General features: G+C 42.9%; 1 protein-coding gene and 1 long non-coding RNA gene across 3 annotated transcripts in view; one reads left to right on the forward strand and one right to left on the reverse strand.

Moving 5' to 3' along the window:
• Positions 1–7,070, reverse strand: part of sez6a (seizure related 6 homolog a) — a 109,409-nt gene extending 102,339 nt beyond the window's left edge. For both annotated transcript variants that reach the window (XM_053687096.1, XM_017488961.3), the window contains exon 1: positions 6,864–7,070. In XM_053687096.1, the coding sequence (XP_053543071.1) occupies positions 6,864–6,969 (106 nt within the window). In that variant the 5' untranslated portion in view covers positions 6,970–7,070. The remainder of the gene's footprint in view (positions 1–6,863) is intronic.
• Positions 1–15,331, forward strand: part of LOC108276889 (uncharacterized) — a 121,548-nt gene that overhangs the window by 74,148 nt on the left and 32,069 nt on the right. The window lies entirely within an intron of this gene.

Raw genomic sequence — 15,331 nt, forward strand, 5'->3', positions numbered from 1 at the left:
GAATTTGCTGAAAGGGTGGCCATGCGTCTCCTAGGTCACGACCCTGCTCCCGAATGCGAAAGCCAAGTTCTCCAAACCCATTAATCGACTTGTTTACCTGCGACCTTTAGCGCAGCGCGCTCGTACAGCTGAAGGGTCGTTTAGATCGGAGGCGGCGTGGCTCGCGAGGAAGGAAAACCCGGGCCATCTCGGCACGTAATCGACGTAGAGATGCTGCTAAAGCTGACGCCAGGCCCGGTTAGCAGAGCGAGCAAGCAGCCTGGCAGCCCTCAAAGAAAGCCTCACTACATGGTTGTTTTTCTTTCTTCCTTCTGGTCGCTTGAAGTGTTCAGATCAATAACGCAACAGGCGCCAAGGGACAGCCAGCACCGACTGAGCCCCAATCTATATTCTGTAGACAAGGTGTTACATATCAGTGTGTTTATATAAGGAGTATGATTATGAGCTGTCTCACTTTCTTTTCCGCTAGTTCTGACACTCTAGACTCCTATACAGTTTCCTTTAAGGAAGTGGCTTTAATTGTTGGAGTGATTGCCTGTGAATGATGGTTTTACTCCGAGCGGTCATTTCTTATCCTCCATCCAGTGCCTTCTGTCTGTCTCTCTCTCTCTCTCTCTCTCTCTCTCTCTCTCATTTATAGCATGAGCCTTTTATGACCTGTCTTGGTCGTTTATTATCTCATAGATCTTTTTATGAATGTGATTATGTGTTGCACTTTAGTAGACGTAGGCAATTAAGATACATTTTAAGACATTGTCTCTCTCTCTCTCTCTCTCTCTCTCTCTCTCTCTCTCTCTCTCTCTCTCTCTCTCTCTCTCTCTCTCCCTCAGTAATGGCCTCCGTTCTGGCCATGCCATATCCAGTCAAGTCATTCGGCTCCTCCTATGGTCAAAATGTCTTCTGTGACACTTTCTTCTGTGTATTTTTGGGTTTCTGTTCTTTTCCTTTTCAGTGATGTTGTTTTTTTTTTGTTTGTTTGTTTTTTACAGCTTCGATCTCATCAAATTCTGCAAATCATTATTATACGAATCCTTTTTCCTCATCAAAGAAAAACCGTTCATGTTCGACCCATTTACAGTTTTGGCTCTACGGACTCGTGTCACTGAGGATGTTAGTGCGTGGTTATTGACTTAGTCTCAAGGGATTTCTACTGGCTTGTAGAATATGGATCAGTGCTCCGTCCATCTATAAGAAGGACCGGCGACTGTCGACCCTCTGCGTTTGTACGGGATCTCCGTGTCATCGTTCCACAGTGGCAGCCTGGATAAACGTCTCGAACATTGCTGCGATTGAATTCTTCTCCACTTCCTTTCAAAGCAAATTTGAAAAGACTAGAACCTTCCTTGTGATTCAGATACGTGCAAGTAATTCACCGATTTCAGGAAAGTCTGTAGTTTTTATTAGAAAGAACTGACCGTGTAAACGGTTTGCTCGGGCTGGCCCGTATACGTCTATTAATATTCTCATTAGGATCGGCAAAATCACCAAAGTTTTTGGTTTGTTGCAGCGCCATTATTTTCCCTTTAGAGAGGGCTGAACGGTTTAATTTTGGCGTCGTGTGTTACCTGGATTTACGCTTTCTGTCACTGCTCTCAGGGATCGATCCGATTCGGCTCTGACCCTATTCGCCAATGACCTTTCAAAAACACCACCAGCGAAAGAAAGCGCTGGACGTGATCTGGGAAGAACTGCATCAGACTTTCGAGGAGGCAGAGATTCTCCTCGTCCTGCAGAACACAATTTTAAACATTTATCAAGACACTGGGGGGAAAAAAGGAAGAAAAATAGACCAGCACATGGTGAGATCAACCCAGATACTGTAGCAATGATATATTCAGAAGGGTGCTCATATACTTTTTATTTATTTATTAATTTTTTTAAACTTAAATTATGGCGCTTTTGTTTTGCATAACTGATTGATATATCTGTGGATATTTTCCTCACTGTGTGTTAATCTATAGTGAACGTGTCTTGATGATGTAGAGCGAGAAAAAGGCGGAATGTATGTTTCCATCTTCCGTATTAAATGAATTGAAGAAAACGAGCCATTTAAGTATCTAGTACATATAATCTTATACATCTAAGTTACTTATTGGCACCCTGTCCAGGGTGTACCCCGTCTTGTGCCCCATGCTCCCTGGGAGTGTCCTGCCCCCCCCCCCCCCCCCCCCCCCCCCATTTCACAGAGAAAAGTCGACTACAGTTCAAACCATGAACAGATAGTTCATGTTATATAATGTTTTTGTGTTTTTATTTATATATATATATATATATTATATATTATATGTGTGTATATATATGTGTGTGTATATATGTGTGTATATATATGTGTATATGCATATATATATATATATATATATATATATATATATATATATATATATATATATATATATATATATATATGTATGTGTGTGTGTGTGTGTGTGTATATATATATATATATATATATATATATATATACACACACATACACATATACACACACATACATATATATACACATATATATACACACACATATATACACATATGTGTGTGTATATATATATACACACACATATATACACATGTGTGTGTGTATGTGTGTATATATGTGTATATATTTATGTATATATATGTGTGTGTAACATCATAGAAGAAATAGAAGAATAGATTGGAAAATGTAATATTACTGACAAACACTGGCACGACTCGACCATTTTTAAAATGTAGTGAGTGTGTCTTGGAAAGGGAAAACAAATGGACTCATTCCATCAATAAAAGCTTGTACAGAGTCGGTGAGTTATATAAGGGTGCCAGTCAGTACTGGGTCAATATCGTGTACCAGCCGATACTCAGAGCTCTGAAATTGGTATCGAAATTAAGATGGGAAAATGGGATTGGTGCGTTCCCATTGGTGCGTTCCCAGTGCGTTGGCTTTTACACTGAGAACAGAAGTCATATTTTTTTCCAAAATATTTCCAAATTTGCACAGGAATGAGTGCCTTTAAATTCTTGTGTGTGTATGGTATCTGGGGATTTTCAGTAAAACCTTGCCTTGGACCCACGATAGCGGGAGGCATCAACTTATCTTCTGGATGTGTAAATACCCAGCAAATACCCGAGTAATTCGGCAGACTCTAATAAATGAGTAGATTCTCTTTTGCTGCTTATCTGAGCGTTTATGTAAATTCTTTAGCTCAAGGCATCTCATCGGGCCAGACACTAGCTAGAGATATGAGGTTATAAACAGATTTGACATTTTATTCACGCTCCGGGGCCTCTGATTACCGACCTGACACCATGAACTGGTTAAAGAAAAAAAAAAACTACAATGTTAAATGGACAGAAGTATGCATTTGTTCTAAGGACACCCGAGTGTCGAATCGGAAAAGCCTTTGCCCTACCGTCGGGAAATCATGAGTTTTGAATCCGGACCATGCCTGAAGTTCACCAGAGCAAAATCGTCCATGCTGTCTGGGTGGGAGGGGCATAGTCTATGCCCTGTCAATCACAGGGACACTAACCAATGAAAAGCATGTGTTAACCTTCACCCTAGTCGCTTGTATTCCAATCATAAGATGATTCTACTCAGAGGGACGTGTAGTGAAGCAGAATACAGGTGGAGAATAGCACGTTCGGTCCAACCAAAAACCATTATGGTCACTCAAGTGGGGTTAGGGGGAGGAGGAAAAAAAAACCCCCAGTGTATTAAAAAGAAAGCCTCTGAGCTCAATGATACTTCCCCAGGCGTCGAGGGGACACTTCATCCCAAGAGCAGCAGAATTACAGTAAGCACCGTGTGAATGCCGCTGGAGCACCAAGCGAACGGCGCTCATCTGGCCTCTCTACTGCACCCGGGAAGCTTCCGCCTGACGCCAGGACCGGCACAAATAAGGGCATTCCGCCATGATTGCTCTCATTTACAATTGACAAGCTAAAGGAAAGCAAGGCTAATTACGATAGTGCTCAGCTGCTGAATAGCCCTTGATGAAGTTAATCACCGGTAATCCAAAAAACAGGTGTCGGCGCACTTCGCCGAGCCCTCCTCCTGAACGAGATATTCAGGGCCGTGAGCACATGTTCAGTTGTCTGTTTGCTGTCTCTGTCCCAGTCCTCCGCACATCTCTGCGCCCTCGGAGCGACAGCACGGATGCCAGCGAGATAATGACACGTGGAACAATTCTGGCAATCTGTTAATAGAACGCAATGGTAATGTTCCATTTAAGCATAGACAATGAAGCGCCTGCTAAACGAACTCGAGATGAACCAGCTGTATAGTCAGAGAAGGGGCTTTTTTTCTTCTTCTTCTTCTTTCAACCCAGTGCAGAGAACCCAATGGGTATTCTACATAACCATTTGTAGAGCCTATATATATATATATATATATATAATATCATATATATATATAATTTTTGTCTTCTTCTGCATTAGTGTGCCAGGGCACTAGAAGGGTTCTGTTGGTTTTTGTGTGAGGTTTTATTTTGTCTGTGTGTGTGTGTGTGTGTGTGTGTGTGTGTGTGTGTGTGTTTATAGCTAAATTAATTCAATTGAATGTGGTTTAACATCTGCAAGAGAAGAAAGCTCCCGTTCTCACTTATGTTCTAGGTCTTTCATTCACCAGCTTCTCTTTTATTTTCCTTTTTCTCGATTAAAAGAAGACCCAAAGGAAAAAAAAAACGAAAAAAAAAAAACCCCAAAACAAAAGCAGCTTGTCAACGTCCTGAAGACTTCCCTGTGGCGGAGAACTTCTCCGTACAAAGCCCTGACAGCTGTGGTATAATAAGAATTAAGGATTCGTCAGTGGGCGGGGTTTAAAATGTACAGTGGTCCTTTTCAGATGCTTTCAGACATGCACAGCTCTCGCACTACACGTTCATCTCCGTCCCTCATACTTTCTGCGCCGTAGAAGGATAATACATCGATATAATCATGTTCTTTTCTTTCAGGAACCCGCGAATATCTCAAGAACGTCGCGGATCGTCATGCTGGCGTGTAAACTGGGTCACAACCTGTGAGCGTGAGGTGTAAAATGAATGCATCGCTACTGACCCGTCAAAGAACAATTAAAAAATATATATATATATTATATATATATATAGACTTCAGCCTGTATTTTGCACATGATCACAGCCGTAACGTTTGAATTTCTCAAAGGGGGGGAAATGCATTTGTATCGAAAAGCACTCCTACTGTATCTTTAGTAGACATCACCTCGCAACTGGTCTTCATTCTTTTCTCTCCCTTTTGTTTTATTTTTGTAACTGTAATTGATTTCTTTGTCTAAGACTTGGCATCCGCCTCAGACAGCGCAACAGAAGTCGAATTTATATTCGCTCACTTCAGCAAAGCGCGAGAACTGCTGGCAGAAATGTGCCGAGCACTGCGTCTGGCGGAGGTGTGCGCTCGGCAGCCGAGGTTAGCCGTCTGTAAATGTCTGGAATTTAGAGAAATTCGCAGTTCTAGTCCAATAGTGCGGGTTTTGGGAAAACAGCCGGGTCAGTGTCCTGAAGAACGTATACAGTGTGTGTAAAATAATCTTGACTGGCTGTGTGCAAGAATGGGTGTATTACAAGCATCAGATTTATACACACTTTACTGCGAGGGGATTCGGTTGTAAATAAATAAAATAAATCGGTAGATAAAGTAAAAAAAAAAAATATGTATATCTTAAAACAAAAATTGTGTGTAATATATCGTTATTTAGTAGAAAAGAGTTCTGAATGTTATGAATTATTTTGACTAAAAAAAAATAAAAAAAATAGCCATCTTGGCTAAATTATTTATTTATTTATTTATTTTTAAAAGACATAATGAAGGCTGACTTTACACTGAGTTTGTTTGTTTGTTTGTTTATTTATTTATTTATTTATTTATTTATTTATTTATTAACAGACGTCCATCTGGACACAGATGAACCCTTTGAGGCTGAATGCAGTACTGTGGCTGTTAATAAAACACCCGGGGATTGTGCTGAGTGTCTGTGCATGCTCGGATTTTGATGTGTCCCAGGAGGATTGATTAAAAAAATATATACATCGCCTTAGGCTGTAGTATTTGCAGTATCTGCAGTATTTGCCTACGTAACGTGTAATCAGTGGACATGCAGTGCACTAGGTAGGGTGTAGAAGCCATTACTCGCGATGTAGGATGTTAGGGAGACTTTCAGATGGTGTAGTCCAGGCCATGTGCTAATCTGGAGGATTAAAGTCTCATCACGAGCTCTGGTGTCATGTGTTTTATGGGTTGCAGTACTGAAATACTGTCCTGTGATGCAATCATAGGCTAGAGTTTGGTAGATTTTGTTTATTTCTGTATAATCTATTGCACAGTGTAATTAAGACCTGTTACAGTTTTGGGTTCATAAACACTGTATTGATTTTATATATATATATATATATATATATATATATATATATATATATATATATATATATATATATATATATATATATATATACCGTTTGAGAAGGCACTTTTGTAATATTTTGTATAAGAGTGCAGCTCCACTTCTAACTTTCTCCTGCCTGTCGATGCAGTAGACGAATTTCGGGATGCCATGAACTCTTAAATCACACAAACTGACCTGTTGAAGCTCCAAGTCCCCGTGCGAGGTCTTGTTTTCTTTTGCGTTAAATACACACTGGAACTTTCCCGTTTTTAAACGCGTTCACTTCTAATCGTGTCTTTACGCACCTCGGATTTCTGAACCCAAGTGCCACGCTGCGCCACGCGCCGTTCATTTCCAGCCGTGTAAAGAAAAGGGAAAAAAAAGTTCCACGTGCGTGCACACGCTGAGAAGGTTGTCGCGTGCACTTGGGTAAAACGTGTAAAAAATATATATTTATATATGTATATATATATCGACGGCATTTCCTTACCTTGGCCTCGCGAGCTCGTCAGAGAAGCGGCGATGATGAGCGCGAGAATGAGCGCGTGGGACCGGGCTGCACTTCTCACAGACATGACCGTTAGACTGAAGCGCATCCTTTGATTCTCGTCGTGTAATGTCCTCCAGAAAATGCTAAACGTCCTGGAAAGGGTGTGAAGCGCCGCGTTTATTCGGAATAAAACCCGAGCGATCCAGACGTGTGTGTGTGTGTGTGTGTGTGTGTGTGTGTGTGTGTGTGTGTGTGAGAGAGAGGGAGAGGGAGAGGGAGAGAGAAACAGAGAGAGATTGAGGTTTAATTGCGGCAGCGCGGTAAGCGGATTGTGCTCGCGCAGAGTACAAAGCTGGAGCAGCGCGTGCGAGATTCAGCACGCACACGGGTAGTGTGCGTTTCAGCAGGACCGCTCGAGCGCGCGCGCTCTCTCACTCTCTCTCTCTCGCTCGCTCGCTCTGTCTCGCGCTGTGTCGATTCAGCACCACGGACAGATCCTCGTTGTCTGCGCGAGCGAATTCTCAGAACCCCGGACAGCTCCTCGCGCTCAGCCGCGGCCACTTAAGCAACTTTCCAAAGACTGGCGGAAAAAGGCTATTTATGGAGCGCGAGGCGTCACATGCGCGCGCGCTACGATCGCTGTCGCCTCTCACTTACGTGTGGGAAGTGTGCGGACCTGAGCGCGTGACTTTGCATCGATAGGAGTTAACGTGGAGCTTAGCACGTGAGTATTAACGCCACAGAACACAGCATGCAAAGCAGTGTAGGAGTTGATGCAACACCGTGGGAGTTACTTTAACACCGTAGCTGTTAATTCAGCAGTGTAGGTGTCGGGAAGAGAGTGGGAATCGCGCTTTTCTGCCATACTGCCTGTGCATTTTCTCCCTGTGTTCGCATGGCCTTCCTCTGGGTTCTCTGGTTTCCTCAAACCTCCCAAAAGCATCCCAGTAGGTGGATTGGTGACTGTAAATTGCCCCTAGCTATGAATGTGTGTTGGCCTGAATTCTTCTCATTTCCCATGAAAGGGTGCGTATTCCCACCATCTTAATCACCGTCACCACCACCATATCATTATCACCTTCATCATCACCAGCATCACAATCACCACCATCACTAGCACCGCCATCATGACTATCACCACCACCATATCATTATCACCTTCATCATCACCATCATCACAATCACCACCATCACTAGCACCGCCATCATGACTATCACCACCACCATATCATTATCACCTTCATCATCACCACCATCACAATCACCACCATCACTAGCATCGCCATCATGACTATCACCACCACCATATCATTATCACCTTCATCATCACCAGCATCACAATCACCACCATCACTAGCACCGCCATCATGACTATCACCACCACCATATCATTATCGCCTTCATTATCACCATCACTACCATCATCACAACTATCACCATCACTGCCACCATCACATCACCATCATCACCATCATCACAATCACCGCCATCATGACTATCCCCACCACCATATCATCATCACCTTCATTATCACCATCACTACCATCATCACAACCATCACCATCACTGCCACCATCACCGTCATCACATCACCATCACCTTCATTATCATTATCACCATTACCATCATCACTATCACCACCATCACTATCACCGCCATTATCACCATCACCCATCATCATTGTCACTATCACCACCATCACCGCCACCACCATCACAATCATCGCCACCTTCACCTGCCATCACTATCAACGCCATTATCAGTATCATCACTATCACCACCATCATCACTGCCACCATCACCGCCATCACAATCACAGCCATTATCACCATCACTATCACCGCTGCCATCACCGTCACATCATCACCACCACCATCATCATCAGTGATGTCTTTCAGTTATTACATCAAAACACTGTCTAATACTTCATTCTGTTTGGTCAGGACGTGTTAATTAGTTATATAACAGCAGTAGTAGTATGGAAGTTGCAATATATATATATATATATATATATATATATATATATATATATATATATATATATATATATATATATATATATATATATATTTAATTGTTTCTATAGTAACAGCTAATTCACAGGGACTCGCTTGGCATCACTGATTAACAAAGATATTTTTCACAAGTTGCTATGGTCCAGATGTGTACAAAAGAACATTTCCTTATAAAAGGAGATAAAGTAAAGCTTTTACAGCATAGAGAAAGCCTGGAATACATAATCCACTACACATAGCACTGTATAATCACATTGCCGGTAATATTCTATCACTACCTGCTGCATGCTTTATTCCTCACAAACGAATAAATCCTACATGAGCCGTTTGAATACTTCATTACGAATGAAAATAATAACTACATGAGCGAGATTTTAAATAAATAAATAAATAAATAAATAAATAAATAGATAGATAGATAGATAGATAGATAGATAGATAGCAGTCCTGCACTCATTTTTGCTTCATCCAGTTTGAACCTATATTGAAACATGCATATGTGGCTAGAATTTGTGTTAAGCGCGTGCTAAATTGAAGGTGTGCTCACAGGAACTCGAATGACCACTCCATGGTGGGAAGAAAAGCCTCTCAGGATGCAGAGCACATTAAACCCAGCACCCATTTTAGATACAAACGTGATTCAAATCTCCTATTTATTTCGTGCTCCAAATATTTAGGCGTTACCCCAAGTAGGTGTGGCTTATTTATTATTTCACTGATTTAAATATGAACCGGACGTAGAAACGTCAGCTCTGTTGGATCCTCGACCTCGGCTACATCGCTCCGGTTCATGTGTGCGCACGGCTGTGTTTTTTTTTAGTTTTTAAATCCCATTCACGTGGTTATTATTTTCATCTGCATGCTAATGAATACGTCGGTTCTATTTCCCGAAATGTATACGCAAACTAGTAGCCTCATTTAAAACCCCCATAGCCCTGACCCGGGCAGTCGCTAAGGATGAATGAATGAACTCATCATTTACTCCGTATCCGAGCTTCATATACAGTCTACGACGGCATCACACCGATTGCGTACGTCATCCTTGACGCTTTCACGCTCCTGGATGATATTAGTGACAATCTGCAACAGCAAAGGAGGAAAGAAATGATCGTTATAAGGATATCAGAGGAAGCTTGAGCTCTGGAAACATGGCATTGTCGTGACGGAGCTGCATCTGTCACGGGTGGCATGAATGAGCTGGACGCACTCTGTAAAAGTCCCTTATGCAAACGAGCGTCCGTGTACGTACACCAGCATTACTGCGCGTTTCTGGTCCATTACCTGCTCTCATTATCCTTTCCATGATTAGACTCTACAAACATAACCTGCTAACCACGATCGGCTCTGCTGGGTCTTAGTGTCATTAAAACGGGAATTTTTCTTGGGTAATGAAAATCAGCTGCGTGAAATGAAATGACCACCGGTTGAAGGTGGTCTAATGAAGTCATCATCGGCCGTGTAGCTGCGAGATCGTATTGTTCGAACAGACAGCTGGAAATTCATTTAGTGCACAATTAAGGTTCATGAGTTCCCATAAGGGAGGTTAACAAACGCTTAAGCTTAATGGAGAGGCAGTGTTTTATTGACCGTGTAAAGAATTCTGGAGAATTCGAGTCGCTGGTACAAAATGACATTGTTATGAAATGATTACGGTTTTATGATAACTTTGTGTGTGTGTGTGTGTGTGTGTTAAATATTCACTGTTCACGGACACCGGTGAGCGAATTCAGAATAAGTACGCTGGAAAGATGCAGCAAAGAATGAGCAAATACACAAAATGTAGGTCAACGTGCTATTGGCATGAGGTACAGTACAGACGTTCTAATGATTTTACTTTTAAGTAATAATTTGCTCTCAGTCTATAAAATGTGTAACGATGGTTGTACTGTCAAAGCTCCGTGTCCATCAGCCAATATCTTAATATCACTGAAAATAAAGAGGACCAAAAAAAAAAAGAATGAGAGAACGGATTTTTCTTCTTCCCGTGATCGTCAGGAAATCTGTATGTAAATAATGCAACTTCCTGTTGGAAGTTTTATAGAAGGGCTGGGGGGGGGGTGAGTAGGGTTGAGTGTTGTGGAAACGGAACGTACGTCGTTTGTAACCTATAACGGAGGACGTGTGGGAAAGGATGAGATTTTTTTTTTTTTTTTTTTTTGAAGTATTTGAATGATTATGTTTCAAGGTAAAGTGTAGTTATAGTGGGCGGGGTCAGGCAAGAATAGTGGGCGGGGACAGGCAGTGATGTGTCCGGCATTGTTGAACTGAAACATGCGCGTAGGTTGTTCCGGAGGGCGCTTCGGCACTTGGTTTCAAATGTTGTTTACCTTTTACTTTACATGCAGATCTGTGAGACACAAAAACGGCGTCCCTAAACATGCGTCGGATTTTTTAAAAAAAAAATTTTTTTACGGGTGAATTTTCAAAAATATGCGGCGAGATGAAAAAGAAATGTGTGTGAAAGTGTGTGTCCTTGTTCCACAGCCTGAAATTTGAACCAGGCCTCATGTCCTTCCTTCGCCGCCAGCCTTATTTGTCTCAATAAGCTCACATCATGGGCTCATCGAGCTCTATTAAATCTCTCTGTCTCTCTCTCTCTCTCTCTCTCTCTCTCTCTCTCTCTCTCAATACATTTCCATTTGTAATGCTGGATGGATTGCTCGACGTGTCCTGATGAAGTCATTCTGGCTGTGCACACCATCTGGCAGAACAAGGGAATTGAACGCTATTACTCCCAACCCCAAATTTGCACCTCACTCCGGCGAACGTTGCCGTTAGACTCATTGTACGTTAGCCTTGTGGGGGTGTTTCTTTTCGGATATCGATTCCTCAATTGTCTACATTTTTTTTCTAAAATGTATCTCTAGAACTGCAGCAGTCGTATTTCAGTTCTTATTCCTTGGCTGCACACTTGCATACGTTTACATTCAATTCAATTCAATTCAATTTTATCTGTATAGCGCTTTTTACAGTAGACATCGTCTCAAAGCAGCTTTACAGAAATATCAACACGGTATACAGATATTAAAGGTGCGAATTTATCCCAACTGAGCGAGACACCGAGTGGCGACGGTGGAGAGGAAAAACTCCCTAAGATGTTTTAAGAGGAAGAAACCTTGAGAGGAACCCGACTCAGAAGGGAACCCGTCCTCATCTGGGTAACAACAGATAGTGTGAGAAAGTTCATTATGGATTTATATGAAGTCTGTATGGCGTTAGGAGCAGCCGTAGTCCCAGCAGTCTGGAATTAGAGAAGATTTGAGCTCCATCCAGAGGCAGTGAGGATCTGGATCTCTAGTATCTCCATAAATTCGTGTGGGGCTCGGCGAAAGGAGAGAGGGAGAAAAAAGATAATTATGACTGCGAAGTAGTAGAACAGAATCTAGTCAGGGTAGGCTTGAGTAAACAAATACGTTTTAAGCCTAGACTTAAACACTGAGACTGTGTCTGAGTCCCGAACACTAATAGGAAGACTGTTCCATAACTGTGGGGCTCTATAAGAGAAAGTGGCCGAGTCGGCCGGCGAGATGTCGAAGAGGCTCACGTGGCTGACTCCGGCACAAGAATTCAGCTGTCGGTTATTTAGAAATTGAGAGAGCTTATTCTGCCGTGCACTGTCCTCAGCAGGGAATCGAGTGCAGCAGATACAATACGAGTGCATTCGCTGGAGATTTTCACCTTGTATTGGGTTCACCGCAGGACTGACCCTCGTATTACCGCCGCACACCTGCTCCCCACAACACGCCGAGCCGAACCTAAAACATCACGCCCTGACCTGAAAACAGAAGTGCGGCTTACAACGGACGGGAAATGATCCCATTACTCTTATTACTAATATTATTCAGATTTGTTATTGCTAAATAAGGGTGTAGTGATGTGATATGATATATTAGTGTCATTTCTTTCCTAAATACTTGGTATGCGCCTCGTCTCGCTTTAATAACAGCACCGGTCCTGACAGCTAAGGATGACACCCGTGTCTTGAGCTCCGTCTTCCTGTCAATTTCCGTCCACTCTTCCTCTGACTGGGTGAAATTCAGCTAGAGTTCGTGGTGCTATTTTGGCGTGCACCTGCCGGATGAAATAATCCAACACGTTCCCTGTACGGGTTCCGGCGATCTTTCACGCCAGTCAAAATGCCCGGGGTTTCATCGGGATCATCAAACAAAGGTTGTTTGGTTGTCCCTACGGGGGACCCATGAAGATTCCACGTGGAACCCTACAAAAAAACAAATTTCATTACCAGTTTTCGCTAACTAACACCCGTCCTTATACACGTTTCATATTTCATGTAACACTTCCTGTTTCGCTTCCTGTTCCTGCTCAGAACTCGTACGTTTCCAGCGTCGCCGCTGCACGTTACGCGGTGTCGGACGTCAACCACGGACGGAAAGGGTGTCGCAAGCCGACGTCGTGATGCTCTCCCCGTCCATCCATCCGACATCCCCACCCCTCGTTTGGAGCATATGCGAGGATTTGGCCTGTCCACACTTGACCATATGCCGAACGCGTCCTACTGCGTGATTCGTGTTTGTTGTTATTCTCGACCTAAAGCCACGAGGGCCACGGGGTTTTAACGGAAAGCGAAACGAAGAATGAAGGAGGACGCGGCTCGGCGGTGAGAGTATCTCTGTACAGGAGGATGAAATGCGGGAACGCTAAATAAAAAAAAAAAATCATTTATTCCGAGTATTCCATTTTGGTTAGATTTGAGTTTATTGATGATTATAATGTAGAAAGATTCATGCAGCTTGCACGTCACAACACACAGATAAACACACGGTGAACAACGCTTATTTCCAGATGATCTATTTTCCAAATAGATTTTTTTATGTACGACAGTAACTACAGCACTATTAGTGCTACATGTAATGAATGATGTACTATTATCGTGGGATATAATACAGTTCTACACCAAACTTATCTTCCAGGGACCCTGGACAAACCGAACATCGCTGCTGTTAAAAACATCACAGTACGGGCATCAAACAATGGAAATCTTTTTCAAAGAAGTGAAAGTGTTGAACTCTGTATGCCTGTAATCTGCTTTTTTTTTTTTTTTTTTTTTTAAATCAATCTGCTCTTCTTCTTTATATTTTAATTATTATTTTTTTTATACTTTCACACGTTTGAGTTTAACGTGTAGATGTTTAGTTTGGACCGTCGCTATTAGGGTCGTACTGGTCGGATGATTTTGGATCGGTGCGCCGATTTAAAAGGCAACCGTTCAAACGAATCGAGGTTCTGACGATATGAGAAAGGACCGATTTTAAAAAGTAAAACGAATGATTCACGGTGACCCGATCGACCCGTGACCGTCAGGCCGTCGCGGAAGTGTTTCTCTCCGTCCTCGTCGCCCGTAGTCCTACCGGATTCGGAACGGAGCCGGCCGCGTGCGTGCGTGCGTATCGAGAGGACGCCGAATCGAATGGAAGCGCATCATATCCGGTTCAGTCGGATAGCGGACCGCTTCGTTATGGATCTTGTGCAAGCCTAGTCGCTGTAGAAGTCAAAATATCACTTTTCTTTTTTGCACGCATTATTTATTTCGTGCTCGTACTGGTGTGGGTTTTTCTCCGGTTTCCTCCCAGGAGAAGATGAATCATCTACGCTAAATCACCCCTTAGAAGCGAATGTGTGTATTCCCAGTGCTTCCTGGGATAGGCTCTGGAACCCTGACCAGGATCAATCAACGAAGATGAAAACAAACGAGTGTATCCTGCTAATATGCATTTACTGCAGCTTTATTAGACACGCCTACCTCGTTGTTCCACCTTGTAGTCAGAGACTAAAGCTCATCTTCCTGCTTCCCCGCTCATCATTCCCCTCCATCTGTCCTTCCCTGTCCACAGAGAGGCTTCCCACCGTCCGACTGACCTTGTCTGTAGCGTAGCTGTATCGCGGCCGTCAGCGTGTCCTCCGCCGATGATGATGCCTCGGTAGCCGTGGGCCGAGACACCGCGTCGACGCGGTGCGTGTTGCGCTCTTCCAACCTTGACAGCTGTCAGTGCTTTCATCCGCACCGCGCTGTCGGCCAGCCAGGGATCATCCGGCCATGTCTGTCCATTCGTAAACATGCAAATCGCACTAACAGATGTGCGCTAATTAGACCTGGGGATTAAATGATGCTGATTATTGAGCCACACAATAGGTCACTTGTAAAGTCGGGTGGGGGGAGGGGAGGGGAGGGGCGGGGGAGGGGGGGGGGGTGTTTGTTTTTTGTTTTGTTTTTTTGGGGTTTTTTTTTTTTTTTTTTTTTTTTTTGGAGCTCCATCCAAAACAGCGTTTAAATTCCTGAGTAAAATCCCAAATGTGTACCGAGAAACAAACATCAAATCTTAATCCGTTCGGATTTATTATTCCAGAACGTGGATCGGTTCAGGAGTCAGACGAGGCGCATCAGATGTTGAGCCTCGTAAATAAACGTTAAAATAAATAAATAAATGATTTTTA

Source organism: Ictalurus punctatus, chromosome 16 (assembly GCF_001660625.3).
Source record: "Ictalurus punctatus breed USDA103 chromosome 16, Coco_2.0, whole genome shotgun sequence".
Classification (NCBI taxonomy): Eukaryota; Metazoa; Chordata; class Actinopteri; order Siluriformes; family Ictaluridae; genus Ictalurus; species Ictalurus punctatus.